The sequence below is a fragment of the Passer domesticus genome, chromosome 3 (genome assembly GCF_036417665.1).
Source record: "Passer domesticus isolate bPasDom1 chromosome 3, bPasDom1.hap1, whole genome shotgun sequence".
NCBI classification, from domain to species: Eukaryota; Metazoa; Chordata; class Aves; order Passeriformes; family Passeridae; genus Passer; species Passer domesticus.
The window spans coordinates 65,484,048-65,500,687 of NC_087476.1; the positions used below are offsets into that span (position 1 = coordinate 65,484,048).

At 36.6% G+C, this 16,640-nt stretch overlaps 1 protein-coding gene across 9 annotated transcripts in view; it reads left to right on the forward strand.

Moving 5' to 3' along the window:
* Nucleotides 1-16,640, forward strand: part of UTRN (utrophin) — a 337,069-nt gene that overhangs the window by 246,817 nt on the left and 73,612 nt on the right. For all 9 annotated transcript variants that reach the window (XM_064413617.1, XM_064413616.1, XM_064413618.1 and 6 more), the window contains 3 exons: nt 3,500-3,629; nt 13,488-13,756; nt 15,828-15,974. In XM_064413617.1, coding sequence (XP_064269687.1) covers nt 3,500-3,629; nt 13,488-13,756; nt 15,828-15,974 — 546 coding nt within the window. The remainder of the gene's footprint in view (nt 1-3,499; nt 3,630-13,487; nt 13,757-15,827; nt 15,975-16,640) is intronic.

Below are 16,640 nucleotides of genomic sequence, written 5' to 3' on the forward strand. Positions count from 1 at the left end.
TTGCATGGCCTGATTTATATAGAAAGTAACAATGTATTTACAAATGCAACAGAACTGTATAAACCATAGACATTGGATTTAATGGTCTGTCACCTGTCAGATTACTAAGGGAAGGGGAGTGAAGCATTCATTTTAAACCATTACCTAAAGTGCACAGTAATTTTGCAATTTATAATTGTTGTATGAAATACAGTGGTATGAATTACTGCCCAAGTTGTGTCTAACCCCTTTTTGTATGACCAATATAACTTTAAAATATTATTTTGCTTTTGTAAATATAAAAAAGCCTAGTGTGGGCAAAATAAAGGTGTTATCTCTGTGCTCAGTGTTCACTTTTTCATTTTGTATTCACATCTACATACTCAACAGGACTCAACACTTGCATCCTTGTGTTTATCTTATTAGTGGGCAGTTTTCAGTGACAAGTTTTGAGATGCTTCTCAAGGTTTTTTTTTGCCATACCTTCACCTATTGAATCTATACCAAAACTCTAGTGTTAATTTTCTCCTAATTTCCTCCCTGAAACACAAAGCCAGCAACAGGAGGGGAATTCACCCTCTACTAAAACCTGTGCTCCACTCAAAGCTTACAAATGCTTTAACTGTTTTAGTTCTTAATGCCAAAAGGAGAATGAAGTAATGTCCTTGTCTAGTGAAGGAGGCACATCCATTCTAAATAGCTACTGGAGGGGTATCTCTTGAAAAACTAAATAAACCGCTAACATATGTGGTTGTACTTCTTATTATATAAAAACATTTAAAATCAGCAAATTCAGTATTGTAGATTTTATGTTCCTTGTTGGGCTTTTTATGACTTACTTTTACTCTGTAGTGTTCCTCTAGATATGATTTTTCCAATAAAATCTTTATTTTGTCCATTCAAGACAGATGATATTTCAGCTCAAGATCAGATTTATAAGTGGGTTTCTTTTTTTTTTTTTTTCTATTGCAGAGAGGTTTGCTGGGACAAGATTATTGGTATTATTGGTATGCTTGGCTATCCTTGCGGTGTGTAGTCTCATTGCTCTTCTTGTTTACTGGCAGAGAGACACAGAGAAATATATTGAGTACTGCTAAGAAAAGGTTATGCAAGCCTGAGTGCATTATTTTTGCACCTGTGGTATAAGTGAAAAAACCAAAACAAAAGATAATCTACGATGTCTGTGATGTGCTCAAGGTACTCTACTGCTAAATTATTTTAGTAGTTTTAATTCAGTGTATGGTTTATTTTATGCTAAGAGAGTTCTCTATCAAAAATATTGATAAGGATTGCTATGGATGACTTATAGCTGATGAACTGTATGGGCCAAACTCTTAAAATCTTTTGTGGTGTCAACTTCAATTTGAACTACTTCAATGGCAAGGATGTTGGTGAATTAAATCCAAGGTCTCTTAGGTCAAACTTGATTGAAGTTTTATTGAGGGTCAGGAGAAATTGATGAAACACAGTATGTGAGGGTAAACAGGACAGACAGAGTAAAAGAGATCTATCTCTAGATTGTTTCTAGAGATTGTTTTGCTGGAATTTCTTAGCGTACTCAAAATGTGACATAGCCTCCCTTTCCTTGTATGCTGTGGAAATGTTTTGGAAGTGGTATGGAGGGGAGAAAAGTCATTCTAGAAATATTCCCCACTTCAAAGTGTAGTAATCAACTCTTGTTTCTGACCAAGTTTTTGAAATTAAAATGCATTATATTTTACTGATGCATGCACACAGGTTCTGCTAACCAAAAGTCTTTTTTAAATGAGGAATTTTTCGAGCTGTAAATACTGCCTTCCTCCTCTTTTGAAAGAAATTTCTGCATAGAGAATGCTTTAACGATTTGTAACCAGTGGGTGATTCAAAGGGTCTTATTCTAGTGTGCGTAATGTCAAATTAAAATATTGATACATACTGTGAAGGACTGAAGAGATTCTTCAGGAATGTCGCTTTTACAATACTTCCATTTCTGTATTTTTTTAATAGAAAAGGCTTATTTTTTAAATGGCAATTTTCATTATTTACTACATGTAGTATGTATTGAATCCTACAAAGAATATTATTGCTATTCAGAAGTATACAGAGAACACTTCTCAGGAGTGTTTATATAAATGCAACAGTTAATGCTTACTGAAAGTTGGACTGTATAATGCAGGTTTCTAAATGTAACGGAGGTTACTGTGTTTTCAGTGCTTAGTTTTTCTTGGGGTCATGCATTTATTTACATGTTTGTTTATATATTTTATTTGAAGCAATAGAATGGCAGGATTTGGAAAGATGCGGAGGATAAAGGAATGAAGTGGGGGAGGAGGGAGGAAAAATAACATCTTGCCTCCTGCTAAGCTAAAGTTGAGATGAGGGTGTTTTTTGTGATTGTGGCATCAAGAGACTAAGTAATGAAAAGAAAAGACAGCATTTGTGATGTTTTTATGGTGTATGTTTTTCAAACTTTTCTGTAGTAGAACACTCATTTTATTATATAATGTTGTCAGCACTGGCTAACTGCTTTTTTTGATCTGGAATGGGACCTTAGCAAATTGTGACAGCAAAATAAGCCTTGACTTTTAAATTAGTGCTATAAAATATATTGCAAAAAGTAAGCAAAACATTCTAATAATGTTTAAAGTATCTTCTTTTGTGTTTCTATGTGTAGAAAATAATTAAAAAAAAACAGGAAAAGCAGTTTCCTTCTAGGTGGGACAGATTTATGGTGGAAGAAAATGCTTCATAAGAAACATAACAGCTGATTACTTATAACCTTTTGTTTTAAAAAGGTTGGTTGCATTTAAACCTTTAATAAAGTCATAAGTGCTGGAGAGCATCATATCCTTAAATTTATTTCTACCACCATGAAAAAATCTTACATAAAAATTGAATTTTTTCTTTCTGTATATATGTTTCAAAGGATTTTTGCATAATAAAGATCAAAATACTTTTTGATTCATTTAATACTTGCTTTTTCAGTATGTGTTATCACAATAAAGTTTCTGGTACATGTTTTCTAAATTTTAAAAATATTAGTAAATAGCGGAGAGAAACAAAATGTTTCATTTTCTAAGGAATGTTAACAATTTTTTCAAGTCACCTTAGCATTTGTAAAATAATTTTCTGAAGTCTTAGTAGATGCAAATTGCTGTTATTCCAGCTATCAAAAAAGTAAACAGTCTGTTGTAGCAATCTACTATATATTAGTAATCCTGTTGAAAGCAATAAACCCATTAAATTTAGTTTCTAATGGAATTTTAATGTAGTAGTTTGTTTGTTAGTAGGCTTTTTTTAAACTTGCCGTCATCACCTTTCCTGTGTTACTCTCTTCAAGTCAATTTCCTAAAAATTACCCTTCCAGCCTCAATTTCTTGCTCCTTCTGTTTTGTAAAATTTGCATTTTTATCTTGCATTCTGATTAACATTGGCTATTACTCGCTCACTAGGCAGGTCTGGATGGAGAGATGAAAACAGAGAAAACGATATTGTTCACAAAGTCAAGTTACAAATGCATTCTTCTTTCCATTCCCAAAAGGCACTGAGGCGTGAACTGAAGGAAAAAGAGCAAACCGTTCTCAATGCTGTGGACCAGGCACGAGTTTTCCTTGCTGACCAACCAATTGAGGGGCCTGAGGAACCAAGGAGGAGCTTGCATTCAAAAACAGGTCAGAAAATAGTCATTGCTGGGGAGGGTCAAAAAAAGAGAGAAAGGACTTGCATGTCTATAGTACATAATTTATTTCCCAGTTACTTGCTCAGATTTTTCCAAATGGCATCCTGGTGGCTTTTATTTCAATGTTTTAGAGTCAAGGGTTACTTTCCTGCTTTGTAAGATATCAGTGGAAATTTGTAACATTTTAATGGAAGAAGTAGAAACATCTCTTCTGCCTTTTCCAATTTTAGGTTCAAAACACCAATGATAGTTTTTTCCTAGCATAATAACAGATGCACCTTAAATGTAGTCAGAATAGTACTTCAAGGGTTCCCATTCAAACATCCATATGTCTATAGCAAAGTTTTACTCCATAAATAGAAATAAGCATGTTTAGTGGTGTATCTCATTAGAAGTAAAATAAATCGGCTTTAGGAAGGCAGTCATTACAGAATCCTTAAGATTTGAATAGTGGGTGAATCATTGCTAAGGAATGGAACCACAGCTACGCTAGAAACTGTTTTTTGCATAGTATTTTTTGAGATATTACTCTAAATATCAGAGGCCTGCAAAAAGTTAATTTTTCTCCACTCCCCCACAAAATAGGAAATCATCTGTGTAAGTTCTACAGTCTGATATAAGCTACAGCATTATGAAGTCTTACTTTTAGTTACACAAGAACTGTTCTCAGAAAAGGTAATAATAATCTGCTTTTGCAGAACTGTCATTTGCTGTAAGGTGTGAACAATTTACTGTTCTGTATAATTTACAAAATTACAGTATACCTACTTTTATTGGGAGTTAGTTTTTTATTTCCATACATCATCGTATACATCTCCATTGCAAACTTCTTAAGTTTGTTCAGTGGAAACTACTAATCTCTTGCATCCATACTTTGTGTTATTTCTGTACAAATTTTTAAGTGGTTTCATATTCCCTAGTTCAACTTTATCACAGTCTGAATAGCTGGTGATTAAAGCCAATGAACCATTTATCTCATTGATTAGTGCTGTTGGTACTCACTTTACTTCTGTTTTGAGCTCCTGACTCCTGAAAACATTCAGGTTTTTTTTACTCTGAAATCCATTTGATTTATGGCATCTCTAATGTTTTAGTTGCTCTAAATCACAAGCAACCTTGTAGTTGAAAAGTAAGGATGCTCTCTGTATATTTGTTCATTCTTTCATACAGAAGTTTGAAATTGCAGTTTCTCTTCTCAAAAACATAGAACCTCTCAGTCAGTGCAAATGTTGCCAGTAAATAAAACCTTGCCAATGCAAAATGCTCATTTTCTAACAGGATTTGGTGTCAATGATCTAGTCAGTATTGATTGATGAGATGCAAACTGCAAACGCCAACTTCAGATTATAAGATGCATCATAAGCTATTGCTATCCAGTCTATTATGATGAAAATTATTATTATTTTGTGTTATACCAATGGCAGTGAGAACAGAATAACAGGGAATTTGATGACCATGGTAAACTGCATCGCAATGACATCCATGGTCTGCAAATGATGTGTGCATGTCTCTGGTCTAGTCATTGTATTTAAAAACCTGTCACGTTCAGGCTGGGGAGCCTCATACATGTGCACTGAACTTCTTTTCCTCTTTCTTCTTCACACTCAGTACTTCCATGGACTTAGTTTTTTGAACATGTGATGAATTAGTCTTGACTACCATCCAAACTCCCACCCATCCAATTATGTCTTCCACTGCAGTGGAAAGGAGGCAGGAGATGGGAAGAACATGAGTGAGAAAGCTCATGGGTCAGGATGGGGATCAGACAGGACACAGATGCAGATCCTGTGCAAACTACTGTTGTGGACCAAACAGGCTTAGCTTGGGGAAAACAAACTTTTTATTCTCATTTAAAATAAATAATTAAATACTAAGTTGGTTTGTAGTGGAGAAAAACCTCACAAACATTAAAACCACAGCTTTCCTCTTGCCTTTCACAGACTCAGCTTGATTCCCTCATTCCTGTCTCTTCCCTGCCTTATTGTGATGCTGGTTATGCTCAGAGAGGCAACAAGTGGCACAAGAGGGTGGGAAGGTGGTGACTTCATGATTAGCTTAGCAGTTTGTCTCCTGCTTCTTTCCTCTAATGCCATTCCTCTGTGTGCAATCTCCATGGGGAAAATCTGCCTTACCATGGGGTTGCTTCTCCTCCTCTGACTTGGGTGTTCCCTTTGCTGTTTTTCCTATTGGTTCCCCCCTCCTCTCTGGTGTTTTCTGTTTCTTAAATACACTTTTCCTGAGGTGCCACCAGTGTGGCTGGGGACCTCAGGTGTGCCCCATGGTGAGTTGACTACAATCTGCTGTCCCTGGCACTGGGCAGCTCCAACCTCTTCTCCCACAGACGCCCGTGAAGCTCCCGCTGCTGGCATTGGGCACTCGCAGCCTGTGCAGAACAGGCCTGCACTTTCTGTAGATTGATAGACCTCCAGGCCAAAAGCTGTCTTTAAATCATTCTGTCTGAGCTCATATATATGTATGATAAGCTGTTAATTTTCACCTAGGAGTGAGTCTAGTAAATTTTTTCTGACAACTTGATGCCACCAGTCTCCAGAAAACTTAATCTCTGATCTAGAAGACAGCCAGATGCACACAATTTTTCTTCAGATAACCATTATCAGTGAAGGGTGTGGACTTTAGTTTGCTTTTAAGTTGTTAATTTTTTTTATTTTTTGCCAGCCTCTTGGTCACTGGTGTTCTCTATACTTGATTAAAGTTAACTTGTTAACTTCAATTAAGTCCACTTCATGTTGATAAATGTGGAGCGTGTTTATGGATTCTAAACTGATAGTCTGTTTTCTAAAAATATTGACGAACAGTCAACACTGCAGAGTCTTGATTTGGCTGATTCTATAATAGAAATAGGAAAGCTGTTTTACTAACTCAAACTTGCATTAATTGGAAGTCAGTTTCTTGAGGTTACTTCTTACTTCTGTATAAGGGAAGGGGTCATTTTGGGGGAATGGTTAGCTAATCTGAAGATGATAAAGGTTGTGAAATTGTTTTCTATTTTCTTCAACCTCTGAATCTAATTTTCTTTAATCAATATTTTTGATAATTTTCTCCTTCTCCACAGGTCTTTTCATGCCAAGGAGAGGGCATTGTTGCAAGGGCATGGAATGAGGCAGATTTAGGAGAAAACTGATCAGAATCTGTTTTGAACTTGTCTGACTGAGACCTGTTCGAAGGACTTGTGCATATATACATACATTTATTGTTCCATCCAAATAGAACACTTGTTACAGCATGCCTTATGATAACCCATTTTTTCTCTAATGGTCTTCTTAATTTCAAACATATGACAAGAATGTAGTTTCAGGTTATGAGTAAGCCTTGGTTTCTTCTTTCCCCCATCTTCACCTTATACGTCTTTGGTTGGCCTTCTACTATACCAGAGAGTAACTGGTGCATTCAGATACAGTTCTCTGTCTTCCAGGAAACTACTTTCTTAGTCAACTATATCCCCCATCCATCTTTTCTTCTGCTTTTGTTTTGCCATGTTTCCCCATTACAAAAAAGCAAGCTTCAGTCTTCCTGTATTTGAGCTGCCTCAGCATCTGAATGGAGCTGATTGATAAGCCAGCAGGCCAGCTGCTGAATTTCATGGATGGAAAGGTTAAAGAAATTGAAAATGGTTATGTTTTTAGCATATTTTTTTCACTTGCCCATAGTATAGGAGAAAACTTTGATCTAAAAATGTTAATTATAATTCTCTATGGGATAGTTATAGCTGGCTTCTTAATTCCATGTACTGTAAGGTTACAGGCCATTGCAAAGACAAAGGAAAGCAGATTTCTTATTTTATGTCCCCAGGGTTCTATGAACTGATGATAAAGCTTTGCTGAAATTCTGTCCTTACATTTCCACTGAAGCAGTGGAACATCCTAGCAGATCATCACAGACCACTACACTGATTCTCATTGCAATAGTGAATGGTTCTGGAAGTCTGCAGTGTTGTCCAACTACTTTAGTAATTTAATTTTCTTAAGACAATTAGATTCCTAGCTTTGAAAGCTGCTATTTGGTAGCAAAGGTTGTTGTGATAAACACAGCCTTTAAAAACAAGTATTTACCAGCTGGTACCTCCTATTAATTGAATAGAAAGCCCCATAAATCACATCTGTGTTGTAAAAGAAATATGTTAATAAGTATCAGTGAATTGTATGTAGATATTTTATTTAAACTTGTAGAGGGACGGTATCTTTATGTGTTTCAGGCATAAATAAAAGCTGAACTTTTTTGCTTACCACTACTGACATTTAGGTAAATTTCTCTGCTGTAATTTTTCCATTTGCAAGGAAGATCTCACTGAAAATAGGCAATTTATGTTATATATATAAATATATATTATTTTCTAATATATAACAGGTATATAGCAGGCAGCATTTCTGTTATAAAGCAAACAGCATTTCTATTCTAAATCACTTGTGTTTGTTCTCTAACTATCACACAGTGCTGGGATTTTTTTTTCCCCTCTGCTGTGCAGTTGGACTGAGTATGAAGTCTTGACTGTTAATTAGAAGTGCTTAGGAGAATGAAGACGATGTAGCCCACTGGAAGTCAGTGGGATCATATCCAGAAACTAATTACACTATTTTCAACAATGCTGCTTTTGTTTTAGTTGGAGCTCATTCACTCATGACTTTTAACAGTTTCTTCCCACGATAAGAGAAATGTGCATTTACCCATGAGGGAATCACAAAATACTTCTCTCTCTCATTTTCAAAATTAGAGCTTTTTTAGTCACCCTACAAGTTTAGTCCACTTTGGTAAAGCTTTGAAATTCTTCCTGTAGGGTCTACACGTTTGTCTGCTCAGAACCATATTAGTAACATTCAAGGAAATTGTTTCCACTTGCTGAGTGTTGTGGAGTGCAAACTTAGAAGATGTTAATGGAAACAGGCTGGCTGGAGTTCAAAATGGTTAATTTTATTATTGGTTGATTGTTTGGGGTTTTTTTAGTTCATGAGAACCTTGGAATATAAACCTAGTCAGATTCATTCTTGACTTGTAGGCTCTGTTGTGTCCCAGATTTATCTGAAATATGGGATGTTCTCTGGGTGGAAGCATGTTTACATTGAACATTTAACCAACTGCTGCTTGTTCTTAAACTTCTTGTTCCCATCTCATCAGGACTAAATTTTCTGTCAAGGTTGTTAGAAACTCAGACAATGCTTTCTCTGCAGCAATGCTAAAGACTTCATGATCCAACAATAGCACTGCTTTTGGATTTTCTGTGTCGGAGTTTGATCATGGGCCATTGTGCCTATTCTAATGCTCTGAAAGTTTTTGTAATGAGCACAGTGCTGTGTCAAGCATTGCTTTTGCTGCAAAGATTGATTGAACCAAGGAAGAGGCAATGTGAGACAACATCATGTGAGAAGGAGGCAATATGAAATCATCTCCAGTTCCAGTATATTTGATGAAGAATTTAGCAGAAGTGAAAGGAAATTGTTGTAATTTTGGCAAGATGGAAAGAGATCACTAGTTCAGGGCTACATAATAAGGATTAATCGGTTGATTGGAATGAAAACTGCTACAGCCAAATAGTTTGAGATCTAAAATAAATTCTTAAGCAAGAAGAATTTTCTTCGCTACTATTATCCATATATGTAAGCATGCAAAGAAACAATATGCTGAAAATTCGGGCCTGAAAGTTCTCCTTCTATGGCACTCAGGCTGTGCTAGAGACATAGAAAAGCTGTTGGAGCTTTCAGTCTGTGTTTGTGACAAAAAATGTATGTTAAAATCAAGATCTTTTTTTTTTTTTTTCACTACAGAAGAGGACTACTTTGACCTGACTGCAAGGTCAGTTAATATCTGTCCTCTCTGGTAAACAGATGGTCCAGTGAATATAAGCTCTTCTTACCCTCTCAGCAGCTGCTGAAGTGAGGATAATGTAATAAGTACCATTAAAAAAAAAGGAGTGGGAAGACATGGATCAAACTGATGATTGAGAAGATTTTATATTAAGTAGGAACAAAAGAGCAATGAATACTGTGTAAAATTTTTTCACAGCAAAAAGGAATCTTGTCTTCTGGTTTGTGTAATGACAGGCTGGTTAAATGAATTCCAAACTAAGAGAAGAAAACTCTTCCTTTGAAATTTGCAATTTTATGCTATGCAACCAGTATCTTGAAGAATATGATCTCTGCTAGAAAAAAAGTAATGTGTTGCTCATTAATAACTTGGGCTTTTGTGATGGAAAACATAAAGTTATACAAGATGTATTTCTGTTAAATGAATATATGCTGAATGGTTTATAGCTCATAAAAGCATGTTTTGCTCTATTTCCCTTGTAAATGTCTTTTTAGTGCAAGGGTTACAAGCACTTCCAAAGCTTTTGTAAAATAAAGCAGTCTTGCAATGAATTAATATTTTTCAAATACAACATGTAGTAGATATCCTTGCACAATAACATTGATTTGACAAATGGTCTTCAAACATGTTTTGAGTTTCAGTTCTGTTGGGATACTTGTATCACCCCAGTAATTCTGGAATCTCTTTCCCATCCCCAAATAAGAGTTTTGTGAGTGAAGCTGCCTTGTTTTAGCTGGCCAGATGAAGTCAGGCTATTGTCCCCCTCTTCTAATCACTGAATCATCAAGCTTGTAAAAGACTTTCAGGATTATCTAATCCACTTGTTAACTGGGGACCATCATAACCACCCCTAAACCTAACCCCAGGTGCTACAGCCACTTCTCTTCTTATTGTCTCTGTTAGAGCAAGAAGCACTCATTGGATCTGCTGTGTCGATACCTTTAAGGAAAGCCAAAGAGTTTTGCAAGATTTTCAGCTCTTACTATAAAGCTTCCCACGTGTTCTTTGTCAAGCAACAGATCTTTTTAACTGGATAATAATCTAGTTTAGACATGCTCAGGTCTTGCAGCATTCTATTCTTTCATGCAGAGTTGGTAGAATTTGGCTCTGACAACAGATAACGAATTACGTGACTGCATGATGTTGGATCAAAGTGGTAGACTGGAGCTTTGCATATATGGAACTTCACCTTAGTCCAGTTTCTGGGTATAGTGTCCCTGTATTCACATGTTCGTGGTACCAACAGAGAAGACTTTATCCAATAGGTCTGCAATTTTCTCTCCCCTTTCAATGAAGCTCAGTGCTTGCCTTATGTAAGGTGTTCCACCTCTGGGTGTTCCCTTAATCCTCATTTATAAGTCTTGCAGCTTTCACTGCTGAGGTTTGGTGGCCAACAACCATAGCTTATGACAGGAAACCTCAGACTGTGAGAGAATCTGTAATACTAAGTGCTGATCCTTAGGTGCAGATTGTTCTTCTAGATTGTTCACAGTCCCTTTGTCACTGGACTGTAGTGAATTTCCATTCATTCATCAATATATTATGATTCTCAAAGGTGAATTATTCCAGAAGTACTTATGCTAACAACTTCTTTAATGTCTTTACATAGGCATTTTGTAGCTGTTCTTTTCTGTGTAAAAGAATTTTTTTCCTTAAAGAGGGTTTTACTTGGAGCATGAGTTTCATTTCTTTTCAAAAGAAATGAAGAAATATTTTCTTTGCAGAACTTGGGGTAAAGGTCATTCCAAAACTGTGTTGTGCTATAATGCCATTCATTCTACTGTGAAATGCTGTAAATCCAGAGACAAGTGCAATTTATCACAGCACAGCTTTGGTCTTCATCTTTGTTCTGTTGTGTCAGTATTGCAAATTGTAGGTTACTGCCACATCTCCGTATCCCAGAGCTACGTACGTAGTTCATATCTCTTTGCATCTAGTTAAGCATTGTGGGATTTTTTTCATGGTCATTTGGTTCCAAGTTTCTCCTCTGTGATACCTTCTTGCCACTGCAGTGTCCCTAAGCCTGGGTACAATCTCTGCTTTTAAAGGCAGAGTGTACACAGGCAGTGCTCTCATGTAATAGCTTATGACAAGTCATTGAAATATTAACTTAAAACACTTGGTAAGCTCAAAATGTCTCTTGTATCACTCAGCTGCACTCTTCTTCAAATGGCTCTCTCTTTTGAGGTCAAGACCTGCAGCACAACCCACAGGCTGGGTATGTGTCTCCCTTCCCTTGGTGCTGTTGGCTCTTATTTACTCTTGCCCTCCACTGTGCTCTGGTTACCATTCCTTGTTTGTTGTTTCTCCTACATAACCACTTCCCAGCAAGGTCCTTTTGGTTGCTTTTGGGCATCACCCTCTCTATAATTTGTAATATGAATTATAGTTGCATTGTGGGTTGATTTTTGTTTATTTGGTTTGTGGTTTTTTTTCCCAGATGGCATCTAGATTGTCTTGTTAAATACTCTTGTAGTGGTCATAGTCTAGCATATATCAATACCTATATGGGCTAACAAGATTTGAAAACAACTTTAAAAGTAAAACCAGAAAAAATATGTGGAACTGGTGGGCAGAAATTCAAACAACTCCCTGTTACTTTTTTTATCTGGAAAAAAGTGACTTCTCAACAACAAATTGGAGTGTATTCCAATGTTTTATTTTGTGTTAATTATTTACAATATGCTTTTCTGTATTGGGTGCTATGGGACAACAGTTGCATATAAGAGGCACAGTTGGGTAGCTTTTGCAGCCATAACTCTGCATTTACTTTGACATTCATCAGGCCTTTGTAAAGCAAAAACTTCCCTCCCACACATTTTCTCTGTTGCCCTCTCACCCTCCTCCAACCACAGCAGCAGCTCCAAGCTCAGTCAGTTATAATGATTTTAAAGACTGTCTATCAGTAAAAGGAAGATGGTGTGTCTCATCTGACTTCTGACAAAAATAGTACTTTCATCATTGCATGATTGTGTATAATTTATTCATAGGCAACACTTGAGTTTTAATCACAAGAGTACTATGATAAACCTTTTCCAGGGCTTTTATATAGGACTGAATAGAAGGCCAATTGGCTTAGTTTCAGTGCATGTCACGTCTCTCCTCCTTCTTTTGTTCTCAGTTTTTTGCATTATAGTTTCCTCTGCTTGCTTTTATGTAGAAGGGGAATCCTCTGAGGCTGGCTATGTTTGTTTGTCATTACTGAAGCAACTCTTCCCTGATGAAGGAAGCTTTCCATGAGTTTTTTTCAGCAAGGGACTCCCTGGGCAGTAGACAGCAGGACCTGCTAGGGATGTTATAGGATTTTCTTTTTAGCTTTGAAGCTGTCTGGGTCTTGCTCAGTCTCAAACTGAAGGTTTTCCATGGTTCTTGGGTTGTGTGGGATCTAGACACATAAACCTAAAATTTGTGAGAAATAGTACACCATAAGCTTGATTCTTTTTCAACAGCTTCATAGAACATTTGTAGGTTTGGAAAAGCTATTTAAACCAGCCTTTTTGGACTTCAGTGTTTACACAGAAAAACTGATGTAGTGCTGCAGAACCGCGCCCCCCATGGCACTTGGTGTACCTTGGGTTTTGCTGCTGAATATGAAGAGACATCCTAGTGCCACAGTGAAAGGTGGTGGTAAGAGATCCAGGAACAAAACCCTGTCCTTGCTCTTTCTACATGAAATGATGCAAAGATTACCTAATGAAGTTTCCATGAAGAAAGAAAGATCTTATATTTCCTTTCACTGTCCCTCCAAAAGTAACAAATCAGCAGTAAGCTGCTCTTACTTTTTGGGTATCATAATATATGGAAGTCAGGAATAGTTTCCTGTCTTCTGATCAAGAATTGTGTTGTCAGTAGGAGTGATTGAGGTTTATTTCAGTTACAGCAAGGTGGACTTTCTTCTACCTTTACCTGCTGAAATAAATTAACAGTTGACACTGGACTTACTGACTGTCTTGAGTGTGCATTGCAGGAGCACTATCTGTTTAACCACACAAAAGTAAGAAATTAACAGTATAACTGTTATTCCCCTCTGCAGAACTGACCCCTGAGGAGAAAGCCTTGAAGATTGCCAAAGCCATGCGTAAGCAGTCATCGGAGGTAAAAGAGAAATGGGAGAACCTAAATGCCAGTGCCAGTATCTGGCAGAAGCAAGTGGACAAAGCATTAGAAAAACTGAAAGACCTTCAGTGTGCCATGGATGACCTTGACGCTGATTTGAAGGAGGCTGAAAATGTGAGGAATGGCTGGAAACCTGTAGGAGACTTGCTCATAGATTCATTACCAGATCACATTGAGAAAACTACCGTAAGTGTTGAACTCCTGGGAAATATTTAGTTTGTTTGTGAGTTAGACCTCTCCATTCTAGTTCCTCTAGTCATATTAGATATTTGTACACTGTATGCTGAAATTCTCATGTGCAGTATAAAGTCTTTAAAGATTGTATCTGAAGTCTCAAATAAAGGCCAGAGCTGGGCCACATTCCCAGTGTTAGCTGGGATTACATACACACACAGATCTGTTTGGCCATCAAGTGTAACTCTTTTTAGAAAAACATTCAGAGCTTTCTTAATAACACAGAAATAAATACATAGTTTTAATTTATGTTCCTTAACTTTCACAAACTAAACATGCCTATTGTCTATTTTTTTTGTATGAGCAAATTTGCATTTGCTTTTACTTTAGCGTGGCTTCTCACCAGGATTATTTCAATCTGAAGAATACATAATACCTTATAATGTTGTTGTTGGCAAACCACTTTTTGCTGCCTGGGTTCCATGCAGGGCTCAGCATCCCAAGGCATGGCTGCTTTTGGTGGGTAGTAGTCATCCCCTGTCTAACTTCATGGATCGGGTAGGGACTTGGTAATGCAGAGCTCCTCAAGAAGGAGACTATCTTCTGATAATTAGCATTGTTCAGAAAAGCTGATTGGAAACAGTACAGTGCAGTGAATATCGTGGATTCCAGCAGAATGTGTGGGTATGCACATGTAGGTAGAGAAGATTGCTGTTTCGGGCAAATTCACCATTTACTGCTAAGCTTCTGTTTCACAAACACAGATTTTCATTTTTTAAGCTTAAGAATTAATGTAGCAAAGCATTAGAAGACCCTGGAGTTGTGTACCTGACATTCTGTGTCTTCAGCATAGCATGCTGGTGTTAGAAGAATAAAATGGGCTGCAGCCAGGTTTCTGTAGATATTCTCTCTATGTATACAGTGTCTGAATTCACAGGGCGACATTATTTCACATATAGCAATGTAAGCATGCTCATTCTCCAAATTGTATTGTTGCATTCAAGGTTAATGGAACTGAAATCTTTAAAACAAAGGCAGTCAAAGGTGAGTTAATATCCAGACTGCTGTTGATTTGAAAAGAGTAATGAATAATTTCCTTCTCTTATACTCTAATATAGATGCTAAAGCAAGAAATAAGATGCTAATGCTGAATAGTTCCTTTTTTTCATGCTAAGAAGTGATTTGTCATATCTTAATGGCTTTTTCTGTAAAGTAGATGAAAGCAAAGTCTTTCAGATTTTCATTGCTGTGGAAAAACGGTAACATTTGCTGAAACAATAGGGGCCTACTCGCTGTCCAGAAACCCATTGTTTCTTTCTTAACAGTATGTTCTTTCTGTTCCTTGGCCTAATGAGAGTGATTATTGAAGGGAGGTAAATAATTAAATTATCCAAAGAAAATACTTCCTTTACAGTTGTTTTGGGCTCATTTAGTGATGTTTAATCAAGCTGTTTACAGGACTGAACACTTAACTGCTCACAGCAAGCAAGACATTTGAAGCATCTTTTAAACTTTAACTAAACTTGCATCAATTTTGTCTTAATACTGTATTTAGTTCGATTTGATTCAATAAACCTTTTACTTCTTTTTAGTCATTGTAATAGCTTTATTCGCTGGTTCTAATCAGGTAAAACATTGTACTCCTTTTCCTTAGAAGATACATTCCTTCATGCTTTGCTAGTTCAATAATAGTTTTTAAATTGAATTTTTGTCAGCTGCTTAATACTTCAAAACTATAGCTACTGAACAGTGTTTTTCTTAACAATAGTTGGCAGGCTCTATGCTGGTAAAACTCCTAATATAGCATTGTGTATTTTCCTTTGCAAAGAAAAAGCCAGACAGCACCACAAAAAAACAATTAATTAAATTCTTTTAGGGGTGCAATTTGCTTATGGGCATTTCAGTAAGTTTCATACTCTTTTTCCTTAAAGGTGGATATGAGTGAACTTTTTTTGCTGAGAACTGCCTTGTGTGCAGTTGTTTAGCATAAACTGCCACACTGGGGAGGTCAGCACCATGTGGAGTTACACTTTTGTGCTGCTCAGATGTCAACTGAACATAAGTGTCTTTCTTACCCTTCTAGGCTTTTAGAGAAGAAATTGCTCCAATCAACTTAAAAGTTAAAACAGTGAATGATTTGTCCAGCCAGCTGTCTCCACTTGACCTTTATCCGTCTTTAAAGATGTCTCGTCAACTGGATGATCTCAATATGCGGTGGAAACTTTTACAGGTATTCTTCTGATTATTTACAGCAGGCGTGTGGGGAGGGATATTTCTCACACCTCTCTCTTTTCTTAAAAGAGTCATTTATTACCATTTGTTCATTACTTCTGTCACTGAGGTGCTATTCTGTTAGTACCAATGCAAAAAAAAGGAGCTGCCTTTCCTGCTGTAGCTTGGCCAAAAGCTTTTCCTTTCAATCTATTTCAGCAGTTTATTCAAACAGGAAACTGCAATAAATTCTGGAAAATAGAGGGAACTATTGCTGCATGGGTCTTTTGTGTGTCTTGTAGCAGTAGATTTTACTGCATAAATCTGTGTCACCAAAAACGGGTGTAAAAATTTTTGTTGTTTCCAGCTTATATGAAAGCTGTTTTATTGTCTTTGAATGTTCAGTTTCTGTAGGAAATTTCACTTAAAGTGATTTAAGTATTAGTAGAGCTATAACAAGATATATTCTAGAGCAATTTAGCATAAAAAGCAGAAGAAAATATGCTTAGAGATTCATATTGCTTGGTTATGATTATTGTGCTTAAATGGTCTGAGAAAGGTAAATCCATGTGCCTGATTACAGCTGAAACTCATCCTTAGTTTCACAGTGAATTGATTTAGTGAAGTTTCTTACATCAGTTAAAGTTCATTTATGAATTTTTGAAGTTTCTCCTTTCTTATGTTT